Source organism: Rhinichthys klamathensis, unplaced genomic scaffold, assembly GCF_029890125.1.
Source record: "Rhinichthys klamathensis goyatoka isolate OS25496 unplaced genomic scaffold, OSU_Roscu_1.1 h1tg000117l_1, whole genome shotgun sequence".
Classification (NCBI taxonomy): domain Eukaryota; kingdom Metazoa; phylum Chordata; class Actinopteri; order Cypriniformes; family Leuciscidae; genus Rhinichthys; species Rhinichthys klamathensis.
Window position 1 is genome coordinate 21,137 of NW_026606654.1, and position 18,585 is coordinate 39,721.

The 18,585-nt window shown below is 41.1% G+C and overlaps 1 protein-coding gene across 1 annotated transcript in view; it reads left to right on the top strand.

Moving 5' to 3' along the window:
* Positions 1-18,585, top strand: part of jmjd1ca (jumonji domain containing 1Ca) — a gene marked incomplete at its 5' end in the record, with an annotated part of 53,052 nt that overhangs the window by 14,039 nt on the left and 20,428 nt on the right. The window contains one exon of the mRNA XM_056255039.1: positions 17,879-17,984. Within this exon, the coding sequence (XP_056111014.1) occupies positions 17,879-17,984 (106 nt within the window). The remainder of the gene's footprint in view (positions 1-17,878; positions 17,985-18,585) is intronic.

Genomic DNA, 18,585 nt, shown 5'->3' on the forward strand with positions numbered 1-18,585 from the left:
TAAACGAGGCTGTAAATTGCCATGCATTGAAAGTTAGAAACACGAGTTCAAAATCTCACTGGTAAACTTTGAAGTTGTGGGAAGAGAAAATTGAAGAAAAGACGCTTTACCGCTAGTGTCCACACTATGGCGCTATTGCGCTCATGGAGGGTAAAGTCAGGACGTGGAGGCCGTCTGATACTGGGAAACTCAAGGGCTCGCCCTAGCGTTTGGCAGTAGCATTGCAACCCGCCTGCTTTCACAAGTGACTGTCTCAGAGGACGTGCAAAGAATTACACGCCTCAATTGCTGCATCAATCCGAAATAGTGCGGAATTTAAATATCGACCGATTTCTTTCCGGTTCTATATTTCACAAAACGGCGTGGCAGGATTTTTCCTACACACACACATAGGGACAACAGGAATTACACGTCTGTCGTTCGGATACAAATACATTTATCAAATAGCATTTTATGATTTACAATGTTTTTTAGGTTTTGGATTTTTTTCAATGCTATATTTCACACAAGTGTGTGGCAGGATTTCTTCGCTGCACTACACGTAAATTGTGGACAACAGGAATTAGGCATCTGTTTTTCGGATCCAAATAACATTTATCAAATAGCATATATGATGAAAAATGTTTTCAGTGTTGGATTTTTTTTTTTTCGGTGCTATGTTTTACAAGCACATCTAGCAGGATTCGTCGCTGCGTTGTGCGAGAGAAAACAGGAATTATTCATCTGTTTTTCGACTCCCATAACATATGTCAAATAGCATTGATTAAAAATGTTTTCAGTTTTGGATTTTATCGGTGCTATATTCATTGAACACGTTAGCAGGTTTTCTTCGCTGCGTCGTGCAAAAGGAAACAGGAATTATTCATCTGTTTTCGACTCCAAGCATATATCAAATAGCACTTGTGATAATATGCTTTTCGGTTTTTTACAATTGAGTAGCTAAGTCAATGTTTTAACCAGGAGTTTTTATCGTTAATCTAACGATTATAAAATAAGGCCTTTTTAAGAATAGTGAAAGAGCATCGTTTCACTAAATCTTGTCTTCACCCTGACAGAAGAACATCGTTCGGACAGGGGAGTTTAACATTAAAAATGTCGTCGTTCAAAAGAGGTTTCTTCGTCTTTTGTGGGACAAATTTAATACTATGAACTGCAGTTTACTTTTAGTTATTAACAATGGCAAACGGAATGTCAGACATTATTTTGCAGCGGTGAGTTCGCATTGCGTTCGCTCACTCGAGGCGCACGTACAATATTAAATCACAATATAGACATAGATTGAAAACTGATTTTGCTCATAAAACAAGTTTAAAATGTGCCCGCATTCTCCACCATTTGTAAGGATTCAGGGCGGATCTAATCCGTGGGGAATTTGCATAAATTAATTAATAATTGGTAATTAATAATTATTCATACATGTTTGGATTAGATCAATCTTACATTGAATTTACTCTCCCTCTAAGGGAGGATCTATCACTTTACCTGCATGCATACGTGTATCCTTGCATTTTAACTACAAGTTGATTGCATAGATCACGTTTTACAGACAGGTAAAATTTAATTAGCTCAATTGTCAGATTAATATTGGGGGAATCCCACATATCATCTTACTTCATAGGATTTCAGGAAACGCAATTCTCTGGCCAGAAGAACTGGGTTTTCTGCCCTATAAACACATACTCTTTAAAAGTATTTTTAATTCATAAAGCCGTAGCTTGATCTATTCATTTCAGAGACCTGGAGTATGAGCAGACACAGTAACATCAATCAAAATGAATATAATGGATTTAATAAAGGCATGACTACTTATGTATTTACTACGGTTACATGGGATATATGTATTTACAAACACATAGACAACAATGAACAATACAATAAGACATCAATGAACGAGAAATGCATAAAGTTTGGACAATGGATAACGTACACGCGTGAGCGAGTAAGAGAGAGAGAAAAGGGGATGGGGAGAGAGAGAACAGAGAAATTGGGAGAATTTCATTGGCAGGAAGACATTCACCTCTCCGATTACAACACGGAACATCATCTTAAAACTTCTTAGAAGCTCTATAAAGAGATTTATACTTGCAATCAACGTATGTTATGGTTTCTCTCTGTGCCGAAACATTCCTGTACGGCCCTGTCTGGCCGCGTGAGCGGAGTCCTTTTGGGTGTGAGGAAGCGTCACGTGGGTTGCGTGGCGCGCGTGTTGAACGGAGGTTTACAGTCTTTGTTGTAACATTTCCAAAGGGAAATAGTTCGGCTAAGTTCGTTTCACTTCGTGGAAGTGAACTGAGTCGGCTACGGAAAACAAAACTTTGACTAACAAAAAGGGAATAAAGATCTCTACGGGGAAATCACGCGGGGTTAACGTTGCATCTTTCCATGGCTTTGAAGAAGCGTGTGTGTCTCTCGGTCCGGCGCGTCACGTGGTCACGTGCGCGTGTTTCTCCTTCAAAGAGAGCGCGCGCTCGTTTAAAGGTCCCTCGTAGATGGATTTGCTGAAGAGATATGTCACAGGGTTTTCTTTTCAATCGTCGATTGGAATTAAACACAGAGACTTATCTACAACTGAAAAACACAAACTAAACTAGAAACAAATAAAAGAAAGGCGAAGAGCTCGCCCGGAGGCGAGACGTTACATCATGACACGGCAGGAAGAGAGAGAGAGAGAGAAAAGAGAAGCGTCTTTTATCACTTTTTGGAGAAATCCAGCCTCTTCCTGTTGGCTTGGCCAATTAGAGGGTTGGAAGTTTACAGGCGGGACTTTGGGTTTTATTTCTCTTTGTCTTGTCAGACTGCTTGTCTAATTAAATTATGACCTGTGTTAGGAAGGGTCATTTCTACTGCAGAGATGTGTTATGCACATAATCATACCTTTTAAGGTGTGTTCATACATATATCTGGCTGAGTCAAGTCAAGGGCATTTTTACGATATCAAACACGACTGTTATAGGTAAACATTTACATTAAAAATACACCTAGGGTATTTATAATTCACTTTTAAGTTACGGACAAATTATAGTCATTACAATGTGACATGGGCAAATGGACACACATAAAAACACATCGAATATATCGGGTTAAATGTCTTTTAAAGAAAAGAAGTTTCTTTCTCTTTGAACATCAAATTCCAAGTCAGTCATACAAGTGTCTCGTAACAGGAAACCACGCTCTGTCCTGAGCAGGCTTCATTTGTGGGGGGATGCGTGCGTGTGTGTGTGTGTGTGTGTGTGTGGCTGTGCGTGTGTGTGTGTAAATTTACATTCCAGGCTTTTTGGGTCTTTAGCAGGAAGGTATTTAGTTATTCAAATTCACCCTGGCCCAGTCCTTACACATGCAAACACAGTCTTCACTCTGTGTATAAAAAAAAACTTGCTTTCCATCTGTTTCACACATTCACAATATTTTTTAGCACTTTTTCAGTTTTCATTTTCGCTCTCACCTTTGGCTTCTTTATCTGATTCAGTTTTCATTTCATTCAATTAATTAATAAATAAAGCTTTAAATATAGCCTATACCTTCAAAAAATAATAATAATAATTAGCCCACAAATGCGTAATGATTCTGGTAACAGAGAAAACAATATAATAAAAAAAGTTTCTAAATAAACCATTACTTGCATGCACAATATGAAACAGCCTTTAGCTTTTGTAAGTTGATACTTTTATGAGTGAAAAAGTCGCTGTATATAAAAATCTGTATTCTCGTATTATTAGCATCAGTATATCGGAAACAATATTCAATATTGGGGCTTATTTTTACAAATTTAAATTTGGCGCACTTTTTTATACCAGATTTCGGGAGTATAATATTATCCAACATTACCTCATCCACTTTTACTCCTCTATTCTATTCTGCACTGTTCTCTATGTTACTGTATTCCACTCTGCTCTGCTTTATTCTATTGTGCTATTCTCCATTTCTACTGTACATTACACTCCTGTTGTTTTATTCTACTGTGCTTCAGTCTCCCCTGTGTTATTATATTGTTAAATACTATTCTATTCTATTATACTATGCCATACTCTACTCTGTTCTATTCTCTTCTTCTGTACTCCACTCTAGTTCTATTCTGTTCTATTCTACTCTATTCCATCCCACTCTATTCTACCATGTTCTGTTCATTAGCGCTGTATTCCACTCTACTCTATTGATTATTTCACTCAATAGATCAATAGAATTCGGATCTTTTATTCAAATTTTATACTCTAAATTGAAGTGTCAGTGTGAACATTGGACTAAGGGCAAAGCAGAATAGATTTATATCATAACCAAATCATTTATTAGTCATCATTAAACTAATTATTAGTTATTGATATAAGCCACATCTTCTGTAGTGTAGAGTATATGTGCATCAATAATTTTATTCATTGGGATTTGATGGGATGGATGTTAAATTATCATGTTATTGGTAAATTATTCCTTTTAATGTGTGTGTGTGTGTGTATTTATTTATTTATATATATATATATATATATATATATATATATATATGTGTGTGTGTGTGTATGTATATATCATGCACTAATCATTCGCAATAATTTTGGAGAAATTTATTAAGAAACTAAATAGGATCAATTATGATTTCATGTACAATGTGTTCACACCCATATTATAATATGGACAACAACATGATGCTCTCATTTAATAATTAAAGTTTTTGTAATATTTGCGCCACTATCGTCAACAGTTAGAAAAAATGATTGTTTTCAAACAGGTTTTTTATATGCTTCCTCTGTCTGCTATTGATCAGAGAATCTCGCCCCAAACACACACCATGGGTTGAAGAATTGTTGCTGTGTCAACACAGCATGACACAACTTAAGGTGCCTTGTAGATATTTCTGTTCATTTGACAGTGATGTAATTCAGGCTTTCTTAAGAGGAAAGTGCGCCTCTCTCTGCCTGTCTGTGTCTGATCTAGTGCTCTTACTGAAGGACAGGTCTTCAGACTCCTGCATTGATTTTTATGAGCACTCTTTCTGTGTGTGTGTGTGTGTGTGTGTGTGTGTGTGTGTGTGTGTGTGTGTGTGTGTGTGTGTGTGTCGGTCTGCACCTCTATTCTTACTCACTCACTCACTCACTCACTCACTCTCCTCTGTTTGTCATTATCTCATCTACTTCATCACCCTCCCTCTACACCTCTCTCTCTCTCTCTCTCTCTCTCTCTCTCTCTCTCTCTCTCTCTCTCTCTCTCTCTCTCTCTCTCTCTCTCTCTCTCTCTCTCTCTCTCTCTCTCTCTCTCTCTCTCTCTCTCTCTCTCTATCTCTCTATCTCTCTGTCCCTCTTAATCAAGTATTTCTGTCTCTCTTCTCTCATAACATGCACATCTCCCTCTCCCTCTCTTCTCTCAAATTTGAATTCAATGAAGCACTTTTCTGCATCATCTATTTCTAACCCGCTGTATCTCTCTCTGGGCGTGTGTGTGTGTGTGTGTGTGTGTGTGTAAGAAGGAGCACAAGGTTGTTTGTTCTCTCCCTGCTTTCTGCACCAGAGTTATGATCTTTCTCTGTACATGCTACACAAACACCAAATCATCCTTTTCAATAATCTGTCTGTATGTCTGTTTTTCTCTCTCTCTCTCTCTCTCTCTCTCTCTCTCTCTCTCTCTCTCTCTCTCTCTCTCTCTCTCTCTCTCTCTCTCTCTCTCTCTCTCTCTCTCTCTCTCTCTCTCTCTCTCTCTCTCTCTCTCTCTCTCTCTCTCTCTCTCTCTCTCTCTCTCCATACACCCCCCCCCATCTCTCTTCCTGATGCAATAGTTGGATCAGCCCGAAGTCTCTCTTGCACATGTTGCCGTGGTGATGCTTGAGCTGTGTGTTAGACTGAGGTCATCTCTCTCATCGTATGACTCTATCAGCCCATCCTGTCTCTCTCTCTCTCTCTCTCTCTCTCTCTCTCTCTCTCTCTCTCTCTCTCAGCAGCTCCTGTCTCACCTCTGTAGAGCGTAGAAACGACAGTGTGGAGAAAATGATAAAGACAGAACTACTTCCATAGCAGCCATGAATTTTGTTTGGTGCTGTTGGGTTTGTATTAGTGTTTGATTTAGTTTTTTTTCTGTGTCTGCTGAGCTCTAAGGGTTAATTGTCACAACTCATTTTAAAGCTCCATAGGTTTGATAAACTTTTGTGACACCCTAATCTATTTACAGGCTTTCATCATTGTGATGGCCACAGCCATGGCCTCACAACCAGTCTAAGAGCGGTAACCTCATACACATTATACATTTGTTGCAGATATTTATTTAGTTACAAATAACTCACAGGACACTTAGTTCATTTCACACACATTATACTTTATTTAGTTGATCATATTTAAGTATCTTTTTGGGAGCACGCAACATTAGTTACTTTTGGATTGCCATTCTGTTTCTATAATTATTTTGTTTCTGAGCTTACCAGTGTTGGATTCCACACCCGGGAGAGATTCAGGAAGTCGGCTGGCTTAAAGGGGTGGCGTTTGGAGCAGGAGCAGCTTTATAGGGGAGGTGGCCTAATTGGACCCTACCACTGCTTGTTATGTCTGGGGGGGTTGCTTTATTCTCTGTTTAGATATTATGGGGGTTAGATTTATATTATATTGAGTATTTTTGTTTAGTTGAGGATAAGTAAAAGCATATTTCTTTTGGAATAAGTTTTTAGGTAGGTTTTGCTGTTATTTGTAGTTTATGTAGTAGTGTTGTTGTTAGTCTTCCCTTGTGTGTCAATTGGTTTGGTCAGCCAATATATATAAGTCCCCTTTGTTTCTTTTGTTGGAAGGTCAGTTGTGTTTTTTTTGAGTCTGTTACGTTCAAAGCTTTATTTACCGTCTGTTTATTTGACCTCTTTTATGGGCCCAAACCTTTATCTTTATTTTTGTTGTAATGATTTATGGGAAATAAAAACCCTTACTTTTGGAACTTCCCTTGTGACTCCTCTTGCTTAACTGCTTGGTCCCTGACATATGGTGGCAGCGGTGGGACTAGCCAGTTGAGGAGTGCAAGGTTTTTTTTTTTTTTTTTTTTTAAGCATGCGAGGAGGGAGAGTGACAAGAGGCGGCCAGACAGAGAATAAGAAGACTGAGTCAACCCATATAGAAAGAGGACACCGGGCAGAAGGTGAGGACACAATGGAAGGTGAAGCACTAAAGGGAGCATCAAGTGGTGAGGGTGAAGATGGCAGAGAGCCAACGCTGAGTGACCTGGCCGGGATCATGCGGTCATTTATGGGTCAGCAGGAGACCAGGGAAGTAAAATTGAGAGAGGAAGCTAACCGCCAGGAGTACCAGTTCAAAGCACTACAGCATCAGTTTCGCCTTCTGCAGCAAGAGGTAGAGGTTCGCACATCTCCAGTACCAGAGCCTGCTTCCACAGTGCCAGATCCTTCTGGGGACTATGATTGGAATGTGGATCATCCAAAAGCCCAAGCCTCACCCTCTATAGAGTCAATCCACCCCACCATGTCTTCAGCAGGTCAGTCTCGATCTTTTCATGAGCCTAGACTGGAAAAATTAACAGAAAATGATGATGTTGAACATTTTCTAATTACCTTTGAGAGAATTGCAGTGGCATGTCGGTGGCCAAAAGTGGACTGGGTGTTTCGTCTCCTCCCACTGCTGACGGGTAAGGCCAGAGGAGCCTATGTGCATATGGATATAGATGATGCTCATGATTATGATAAAGTGAAAACAACAATTCTGCAAAAATATGATATTAACCCTGAGACCTACAGGCAGAGGTTCAGATCCCTCTACGTGGAACCTGAGGAAAGCCCCAAGGAGCTGTATGTGAGGCTAAAAGAGCTGTACGTAAAATGGATCCAACCGCAAGGTAAAACACTTCATGAAATTGGTGAAATCCTGATCATGGAACAATACTTGAGAATGCTGTCCCCTGAGCTTCAGGTTTGGGTAAAGGAGCATGGGCCGAAATCTGCTGCTGAAGCTGCCACACTTGCTGATGTGTTTGTTGCTGCCCGGAAAAAAGGCCAGCCATGGAGTAATATGGGTGGGAAGGCTGGTAACGATGGCCACCAGCCAATACCCCCTCAGTACCAACAGAGGGCGGCGCTAGGAGGAAGTAAACCTCCCATGAGGGAGAGCCAATATGCACCATCTAGAACTCCTAACAGAACGCCCATTTGCTACTTGTGTGGACAGGAAGGTCATATTAAACCAATGTGCCCGAAGAACCCAGCCAAGCTGACCCAAATGTGTTTTGTTCCACGCCAGAATGCTAACCCTGAACCCAAAGGTAACCACACCATGAAAATGGCTTGGGTTAAAATCAATGGGGAAAATCTCAGAGCCCTGATTGACACTGGCAGTACTCAGACCCTTGTACAGAGGAAATATGTACCAGCTAATGCTATCTGTACTATTGAGACTGTCCCTATTTGCTGTGTTCATGGTGATGAGAAGCATTACCCCACTGCTGATATTTATCTGGAGATAGAGGGACAGATGTATCTGTTAAATGTGGGAGTTGCGGATCACTTACCTTTCTCGGTAGTTTTGGGTGAAGATCTGCCAGTACTCTATGATTTGATAAAGCAGGTGCAAAGTTGTAATGTGGTCACTAGAGCACAAGCTAAGCAGGTAGACGCAGACTCCATAGCCCTCAGTGCCTTGCCCTTCTATAATGAAGAGTTTGAGACATGTCCCGGGAAAGCTCACAAGACTCGTAGTCAGAGGAGGCAAGACAAATTTCAGGGCACGGCTATACAACCATCAGCTGAGGCTACTCCAGACATGCCCCTGGGGTTTCAAATACCCACAGATATAATGCAAATGCAGGAAAATGATTCAACCTTGTCTACCCTTTTGCAGAGAGCACGAGGAAGGAAGCAGGAGACTAATACTAATGGTGAGCAAAAGGAGTATGTCCTACAGAACGGTGTTCTTTACCATCAGAGTGGCCAGGTGAAGCAGCTAGTGGTCCCACAGGTGGCCCGAGAAATAGTACTTACCTTGGGTCACTCCATTCCCTGGGCTGGCCACTTAGGGAAACACAAGACCACTGCTCGTATTAAGCGCCATTTCTACTGGCCAGGTTTGCAAACTGATGTCGCCCAGTTCTGTAGAAGCTGCTCTCAGTGCCAAAAGACATCAATGAAAAGTCCCTCCAAAGCTCCACTCCAACCTCTCCCAGTTACAAGTATCCCCTTTGAGCGTCTTGGGATGGACATTGTTGGTCCGGTGGAGAAAAGTAAAACAGGAAACCGTTTTATGTTGGTAGTAACTGACTATGCAACCAAATATCCAGAAGTCTTCCCATTGAAATCAATTAAAGCAAAAACTGTGGCTTTTTCCTTGGTGCATTTTTTCTCAAGAGTTGGTTTCCCTTGTGAAATTTTAACGGACCAAGGCACTAATTTCATGTCTGAACTTTTGAAACAGGTTTACCAACTCCTTGGCATAAAGAGGGTGCGCACTACACCGTACCACCCGCAAACAGATGGGCTGACAGAGCGGTTCAATCAGACCCTCAAGCAAATGCTCCGTAAGTTTGTGAATGAGACTGGATCTGACTGGGATCACTGGCTCCCCTACCTCCTCTTTGCATACAGGGAGGTACCTCAGGCGTCCACAGGTTTTTCCCCTTTTGAACTACTCTATGGTCATGAAGTGAGGGGTCCTCTGGCCTTATTGAGGGACACTTGGGGAGGAGATCAGCGGAAGGAAGGGACCATGAATGTAATCTCCTATGTTGTCCAGATGAGAGAGAAACTGCAGCGAATGGGGGAACTAGCCCAGACACACATGCTGGAGGCCCAAAAGCACCAAAAGACTTGGTATGACAAGTCAGCTCGACAGCGAGGCTTTCAACCGGGCCAGAAAGTCTTGGTTATGTTGCCTACCAGTGAGAGTAAGCTCCTTGCAAAATGGCAGGGGCCCTTTGAGGTGAAGAAAAAGTTGGGGCCCACCACCTATCAGGTCTCCACTCCAGGACATCAGCGTTCTAGCCGGGTGCTTCATGTGAACCTCCTTAAGGAGTGGGTCCCAAGAGCTGAGGTGTTCCTGATTCAGGCGGTAAAGGAAGAGGAGGAGGCAGATGACGAGTATCTGCCCTTGCCAGTGTCCACAGAGCTTGATGTAAGCCATCTGTCAAAGGAACAGCAGTCTCAGGTACTAACTCTACTTCACTCAGACATATTTCAAGAATATCCAGGGCGCACGAACCTGGTGGAACATGACATTGTATTAAAACCTGATGCAACAGTGAGACGTATGAGTTACAGGATACCAGAGCGCCTCCTGGTGTCCCTGAAGAAGGAAGTTGACCTCATGCTGTCTCTGGGGACAATTCAGCGATCTAAGAGTGAGTGGTGCAATCCTGTGGTGCTGGTTCCGAAGAAGGATGGGACAATAAGGTTTTGTATCGACTTCAGGTATCTAAACTCAATTTCAAAGTTTGACTCCTACCCCACCCCACGAATTGATGATCTCATTGACCGCCTTGGAGAAGCAAAGTATTTAACCACCATTGACCTCTGTAAGGGTTACTGGCAAGTGCCCCTAACCCAGCAGTCGCAGGAATTGACAGCCTTCCGAACTCCCTGGGGGCTTTTCCATTTTACGGTGTTACCATTTGGGCTGCATGGGGCTCCAGCCACGTTTCAAAGACTAATGGACCAGGTTCTCTATGGATTGTCTGAGTTTTCTTGTGCGTACCTTGATGATATTGTCATCTACAGCACAACATGGGAGGAACATGTGGAGCATCTCAAAGTGGTCTCTGACCGACTACATTCTGCTGGCTTGACAATCAATCCAGCTAAATGTTTCCTGGCCAAGAAGGAAACTGAATATCTGGGTTTCACCATTGGAGGTGGGTTAATTAAACCTCAGGTTCAAAAGATCCATGCAATTGAGTCATGTCCTCTCCCACAGACCAAAAAGCAGCTCAGATCTTTCCTGGGGATGGCTGGCTTCTACCATCGGTTCATCCCCAACTTCTCAGCCAGGGCTGCTCTACTAACGGATAAGACGGGCTCAAGATGTCCCAACCAGATCCAGTGGACGGGGGACGCAGTGGCAGCTTTTAAGGACATTCAAAAATCACTGAGTAAAAGCCCTGTTTTACATAGTCCAAACTTTGAGGAACTGTTCATATTACAAACCGATGCCTCTGAGAGGGGTGTGGGGGCGGTACTTCTACAGGGACCTAAGGAGGAACGACATCCTGTGGCATATATCAGTCGGAAACTTCTACCCAGAGAGGTCCGCTATTCAACAGTGGAAAAGGAGGCCTTGGCAGTCAAATGGGCCCTGGACTCTTTCAAGTATTACCTGATGGGCAGAGAGTTTACATTGGAGTCTGACCATAAGGCACTGCAGTGGCTGGAGAGGATGAAGTATACCAATGGGCGGATTACCAGGTGGTACCTTGCCATGCAGCCGTTCCGGTTTACAGTCCAGTACATCCCTGGCAAGGTCAACACCACTGCAGACTACCTCTCTCGCTGGCCCAGCAGCAGCTCTGAAGGGGGGGGGTGTGTGATGGCCACAGCCATGGCCTCACAACCAGTCTAAGAGCGGTAACCTCATACACATTATACATTTGTTGCAGATATTTATTTAGTTACAAATAACTCACAGGACACTTAGTTCATTTCACACACATTATACTTTATTTAGTTGATCATATTTAAGTATCTTTTTGGGAGCACGCAACATTAGTTACTTTTGGATTGCCATTCTGTTTCTATAATTATTTTGTTTCTGAGCTTACCAGTGTTGGATTCCACACCCGGGAGAGATTCAGGAAGTCGGCTGGCTTAAAGGGGTGGCGTTTGGAGCAGGAGCAGCTTTATAGGGGAGGTGGCCTAATTGGACCCTACCACTGCTTGTTATGTCTGGGGGGGTTGCTTTATTCTCTGTTTAGATATTATGGGGGTTAGATTTATATTATATTGAGTATTTTTGTTTAGTTGAGGATAAGTAAAAGCATATTTCTTTTGGAATAAGTTTTTAGGTAGGTTTTGCTGTTATTTGTAGTTTATGTAGTAGTGTTGTTGTTAGTCTTCCCTTGTGTGTCAATTGGTTTGGTCAGCCAATATATATAAGTCCCCTTTGTTTCTTTTGTTGGAAGGTCAGTTGTGTTTTTTTTGAGTCTGTTACGTTCAAAGCTTTATTTACCGTCTGTTTATTTGACCTCTTTTATGGGCCCAAACCTTTATCTTTATTTTTGTTGTAATGATTTATGGGAAATAAAAACCCTTACTTTTGGAACTTCCCTTGTGACTCCTCTTGCTTAACTGCTTGGTCCCTGACAATCATATTTACTACATATTTAGAGCCTGCATGTTTCTTAATATGCCAGTTCAAGATTAGCTCTTAAATACAAGTTAAACATTGTATGTGCATAACTGTCAACACGTTTCAGTTTTTACACACTGAGGTATGAGTCTGAGTGATTGCCTTTGGCAGTCAACAGCTTCACTTTCCATTTCATTTCATGTACAGTTGGTGGATGGCATGCTTATAAAAGAGACTCACATTGCATTCAATATCAGTTTATGCATTCCCTAGGAATCAAACTCAAACTCTTGACCTCGGCATTGTGAGAGCCATGCTCTACTGTGTGAGCTACAACTTGTATTTTACCTGAAATATTCAAGACCAGGGTTTAATTTTAATACCGTAAATGGAGATCATTTCATGCTCATTTAAAGAAAGTGGCTGTCATTACCACAGCCTTTGCAGTTACACACAATCAGTAGTTAAAATATCCACACTGTTAAATTAGATAAAGAATAAACAGAATAAATAAAATGCATTTATAATAAATCAAATTACATCATGTTAATTCCGTCCTGTGGTGCGTCACTCGTACTCTTTAGTGTCTTTGAGTCACTGTGTTTCTCTATACTCATGGCTTCATCTCATTTCTCGTGTTTAGGTCAGCTTAGGTGTGTGTGCTCAGGTTTAGAGCTTGTTTGTTTTTGTGTGTGTATGTTTGGGAGTTATTGAGTTTGTGATTGTGTATTGTGTGTGTGTCCCATATGACACTTTTATTTTCAGTGTGTGTGTGTTTGTCTTAAATGATGGAGTGAGTGAATTTCAGATTGTTTAGAGAACTTTAAAAGCAGGAAAACCAGCCCACCAATCAAAGGAAGCCGCACTGTAACACGCTAATTAACACTAATTAACCTTACCATCATCATTAGCTCAATTTGCCCTTCATCCTGCCCACATAACACTCTCTCCAATCACACCTCCCTCATCCCCCCGTCTTATTATCTCCTCTCTCATTCCTCCTCCATTCACTACCCCCTTCCCCTCCTCCTAAAGGCCAGTGAAGCAGAGCTGCGTGTGTGCGTGTGTGTGTGTGTGTGCGCGCGGATGTGTGCCTGTGTGTGTGTGTGTGTTTGTCAAAGAGAGAAATAGAGTGCGAGCGAGGTGAGCGAGGCACAGAAACAGCGGGAGAGAGAGAACTGTGTTTGTGTGAGCGAGACAAGAAAGACAGTCAGAGAGAGAGAGAGAGAGAGAGAGAGAGAGATCAAAACCTGCCTGTGGGTAAATGAATAAATCATGTCTTCTCTTCGTCCTGAGAACTGAAGCACGGATGAGTAATACACACACACTCTCTCAGTCCTGCTCTCCTTCTCTCTCATTCCCTCTCTCATGCAGTCTGCTCTCTTACACACACACCACCTTATGTTTGCTATGCAAGGGCAGATAGTAATCAGAGATGGCCGCCCGCGCACACACACACACACACACACACACACACACACACACACACACACACACACACACACAGACACTGATATTATTAGAACCCTTTAAACACACACACACACACACGTGTGGATCACACCTACACAGCTGGGCAGCGGCAGTTTTCTTTGCCCTACTGCGGTGAGGTCTTGTTAATGTTTAGGGGACCAAAATCTAATATCGAAATATGAGTAATTTTTATTGGTCGTTACGATAGATATACTGTATATCAGTGTAGTTATTTTTGCTGGAAATAAGGTTATTACCAGGTTCTGAAATGAGGCTTGGGTCTGGTTAAATTTAAGTATTTAACATAAAAGACAACACAGATGCATTTAATAAGGTAATTATAAAATATATTTCCCCAAAAGGTGAAAAATGTATATTACATATATAAAATCAAGGGGTACAAATATTTCTCTAAATGGAACAGTTCATTTCTGACCTAGGTTGTTACGATTTCAAGAAACTTGGATGCCGGTGATGACTAATTGTGATATGACAGCAAAAACTAATGTGAAAAGTTTTCAAGCAATCAATGGCAGCAAATAAACAGTCAGTAATAAAATAAGAACAAATAAACTAATTACAAGCAATAGGATATGCAATGCAATTAAAACGCAGATACAAATAAAATAAACAGTGCTTTAAAATGATCAGGTAAGTCTAATAGTAGTATTCATAGTCTAGTGCATTGAATAGTAGTAAATTGAATAGTAATCAAATATAAAATAAAATAGTCTTCACTGTATGAATTAAATATACAATGATTCTTAATAAACCTACTGAAGTGATTCAGTCTAGAGCAGTGAATGAACAAAAGGGACCTAACCGATTTTCTCTCGGCTTTTTGCATTCACTTAAGACCTAAATGTAAATGTGATTATATGTGTGGCATAACATTTGTATGTATTTAATTGAATTGAGTTGAAACAGCATAACTGTTAACACTCCACTTGTTCCCAGAATTATACACAGACAATAGAGACAATAGCTGGCTATATTGTACCTGGAAATGTCAATTACTTGATATTAACTTGTTCATGGAACTGTTGGATAGTGTGTGTGTGTGTGTGTGTGTGTGTGTGTGTGTGTGTGTGTGTGTGTGTGTGTGTGTGTGTGTGTGTGTGTGTGTGTGTGTGTGTGTAAGTTTGTGTGTGTGTGTAAGTTTGTGTGTGTGTGTGTGTGTGTGTGTGTGTGTGTGTGTGTGTGTAAGTGTGTGTGTGCTCTCTCGCTGTCATCCCTCCCCCATCTGAAGCTGTCTGTGTGCAACTGTTGCTTTCCTTCATCTTCATCTTCAACCGAATCTGTTGTGCTGTACAAGTACAACAGCACTCTTAAAGCCCGTTCACACCAATAACTATAAATATAACTATATTAGCGTCCACACTAATGCACAATAGTGTTCTGTTTATTCTAAGCGCACTGCAGTTTTGCCGCTTTAAATGCTCAAGCTCTTTAAAGTAGGATGGATTTTGATTGGCTGTCAATGTTTTTATCATTATTTAGTTGGAAAAAATCACTCTGAATTTGATTCCAACGATATTATTTTTTCGGTGCCGTTATGAGAGTTGTGCTATGTGATATCGCTTAATTGGCTGATATCAGAAGCAAATAATTACATTTATGTTATGACTAGTAACCTTTATGATGGCCAGTAATTAAAAAGAAAAACTGTATGAATACTGATATTGTGATCTTTTAACTCCATTGTAAGAGTTAGTTAGTTATGCACTCCACCCCTCCCGGGGTATGGGCCGCCAAAAATGGACTTCCAGAGATTTCTGTCCTGGGCCATTCTTTCTAGTTGACTCCAGTTGTAGCCCATCCTTGTGACGTCTGCGTCGAGTTCACGTCGCCATGTGCTTTTTGGGCGGCCTCGCTTAAAACGAACTCCAGTAACACCAACCCAATCACACTGAGCGGAAGTCCTCTGAAGGAGGTGCAGTCATTCACCTACCTGGGCAGCATCATTGACCAACATGGTGGAACAGAAGCAGATGTCAAGGCAAGGATAGGAAAAACAAGAGACGCCTTCATCCAGCTCAAGAACATCTGGGCTTCCAGAGAGCTGACCTTGACTACCAAGATCAGACTGTTCAACTCCAACGTGAAATCAGTACTACTGTACGGCGCTGAAACCTGGAGAACAACCAAAGCCACCAACAGTAAAATCCAAACCTTCATTAACACCTGTCTCAGAAGGATTCTCCACATCCGTTGGCCCGACACTATCAGTAACACCAATCTATGGGAAAGGACATGCCAACTTCCAATAGAGGTAGAAATCAGGAAGAGAAGATGGGGTTGGATAGGGCACACCCTTCGCAAACCGCCAACAAACATCACCAGGCAGGCTCTCAGGTGGAGCTTAAGGCAAGCGGAAGCGAGGCCGCCCGTTGTAAGAGGTCAAGGAAAATGTGTTTTCTCATGATACAACCCCTTGGCATGGTATAGAAAATAGTACCTGATATTTTCTGCCTCTGATTCCATCTTTATCGAGCGATCCAGATAATTGCAAAAAATGCTGATATAGGATATCAAGAGCAATTTCTGTCACACATTGATACATATGTCATGCAGGATAAACATCAGCACAATCAGTGATATCATTTGTTTCACTGTCACTTTAAACAGTTCACACTTTTGCTGTGAATGATTTAGTTTCTCTGCACCTGAGCCTCTGTAAGTGCGTGCGTGTGTGTGTGCGTGCGTGTGTGTGTGTGTGTGCGTCTGTGTCTGTGTGTGATTCTGTGTGTGCGTGTGTGCTTGTGCGGTGCGGGTGCATCCGTGTGTGCGTCTCTGTGTGCGCGTGCGTGCGTGCGTGTGTGTGTGTGTGTGTGTGTGTGTGTGTGTGTGTGCGTCTGTGTCTGTGTGTGATTCTGTGTGTGCGTGTGTGCTTGTGCGGTGCGGGTGCATCCGTGTGTGCGCGTGCGTGCGTGCGTGCGTGTGTGTGTGTGTGCGTCTGTGTGTGATTCTGTGCTTGTGCTTGTGCGTCCGTGTGTGCGTCTCTGTGTGCGCGTGTGTGTGTGGGAGAGAGAGAGAGGGAAGATGATGATGCAGACTCTGGGGTCAGCTGTATATGAGTCACACAGGAGAAATTGGACTGAGGCATTTGACTAGTCAGATGAAGACTGATGGACAGAAAGGAAGAGAAAGCGAGAGCGCTGATAACTGTGATTGGATTTGACTGCTTTTTCAAACACACACACACACAAAATCTATGCATGAAATTGGTCCACTCATTATTGTCTGTGCTCAATGCAAAATGCTTTGTTTAATTTATCAAGTTTTAATTAACATAATAGGACATAACAATACAATTATAATTGTTGTTGTTTTTTAATTAATAAAATGCAAGTTATTAATGATAAATATTATATGCAATACATACTAATTACATAATGTTTTATATGTAATAAATGTTGTTATTTATTCATGTATATATTATATGTATTAATGAATAATAATAATAATTGTAATGATTAATAATAGTAATAATGATTATTATTTATATAATATAGTATTTATTATACTTATTAATTAATATTTATTAATTTATAACAACAATAATGTTCTTTTCTTTCTCTTTGCACACATATATTAAGCAGCTTATAGCATTATGAACAAAAAAAACTTTGACTTACTGGAGAGCAAGATATAAACCTGGAAAAAAAAACAATTAAATGTAAATTCCAAGTGGATAGAGTACGTGTGTGTGAGTGTGTTGAAGTGATGGAGTATTTTTGGGAAATATCTAGCCTCTGTGTTTCATTTATGTGCTTTGTGTGTGTAACAGGCAGAGGTTTTGGGAGTTCAGCAGAAGTTCAGCTTAAATATCTGCTCTACATTACCGTTACGTAATTTCCAGTCTTGTGTGTGTGTGTGTACAGTGAGGAGGTGTGTCTATTGTGTGCATGGATGAGTAATACCATGTGTAATAGTGTGTGTGTGTGTGTGTGTGTGTGTGTGTGTGTGTGTGTGTGTGTGTGTGCGCTCTCTCGCTGTCATCCCTCCCCCATCTGAAGCTGTCTGGTGTGCAACTGTTGCTTTCCTTCATCTTCATCTTTTCTTCTGGAGCTTTCAGTGTGATCATAGCAGATAAAATCTTTAGCACTCCTCAAAAAAAAAGGGAAAGAAAACCAGAACTTGTCTCATGCTGTGTTGTTTTGCTGTTAAAGGATGAAGTGGGCGATGGAAATCCAGCTGTGAGAGATGATCCGTCTCTGCAGGAACAGGTTCAGGCCTGGCTCAAACAGAACCAATTCCAGAACATTCTTCAGCAAGGTATTCCAGCCTACGATCTCTCTGCGTTCGATTCCTCAGCGGAAAGATCCTTGTAATGTTGATCCGTGTGGAGATCCTGTGATTTGGTTTGTTCTTGGTATCTGTTCACTTAGTTAGCGATTGATAAGGATGTTTGAGTAAATCAGTCGACTGTTTAAAGCCTTACTGTCAAACATCTTTGCTCAGTGTATTCTGTTTGCTTACACAGAGGATTTTACATAATTACAGTATCTTTGTCAGCATCTAGATTCAAATAAAGGTGTAAACCTCGTGAGACCGATATGATGATTTCTTTAGGCACAATATGAGGCAGAGCAATATGTTAGAAAAATCCTGCAAAATGTTAAAAACATACTCCTCTTTAAGAGTTTATATGTCATAATCAATCAAAATAAAAATCATAATCAAAATAAACAATTGTTATTAAGTAAATTAGCCCAACTCCAGATGCTGTGACATGCAATAAAAGGTATCTTTTCCAAGTTAATCAGAGTTTTTGTCCTAACCAACAATGACAGTGATATATATACAACAACATATACAATACTACAGGGGATTCTGTTTTGTTAAATGGTTTCAATTTCTGGCTGGGAACAACGAC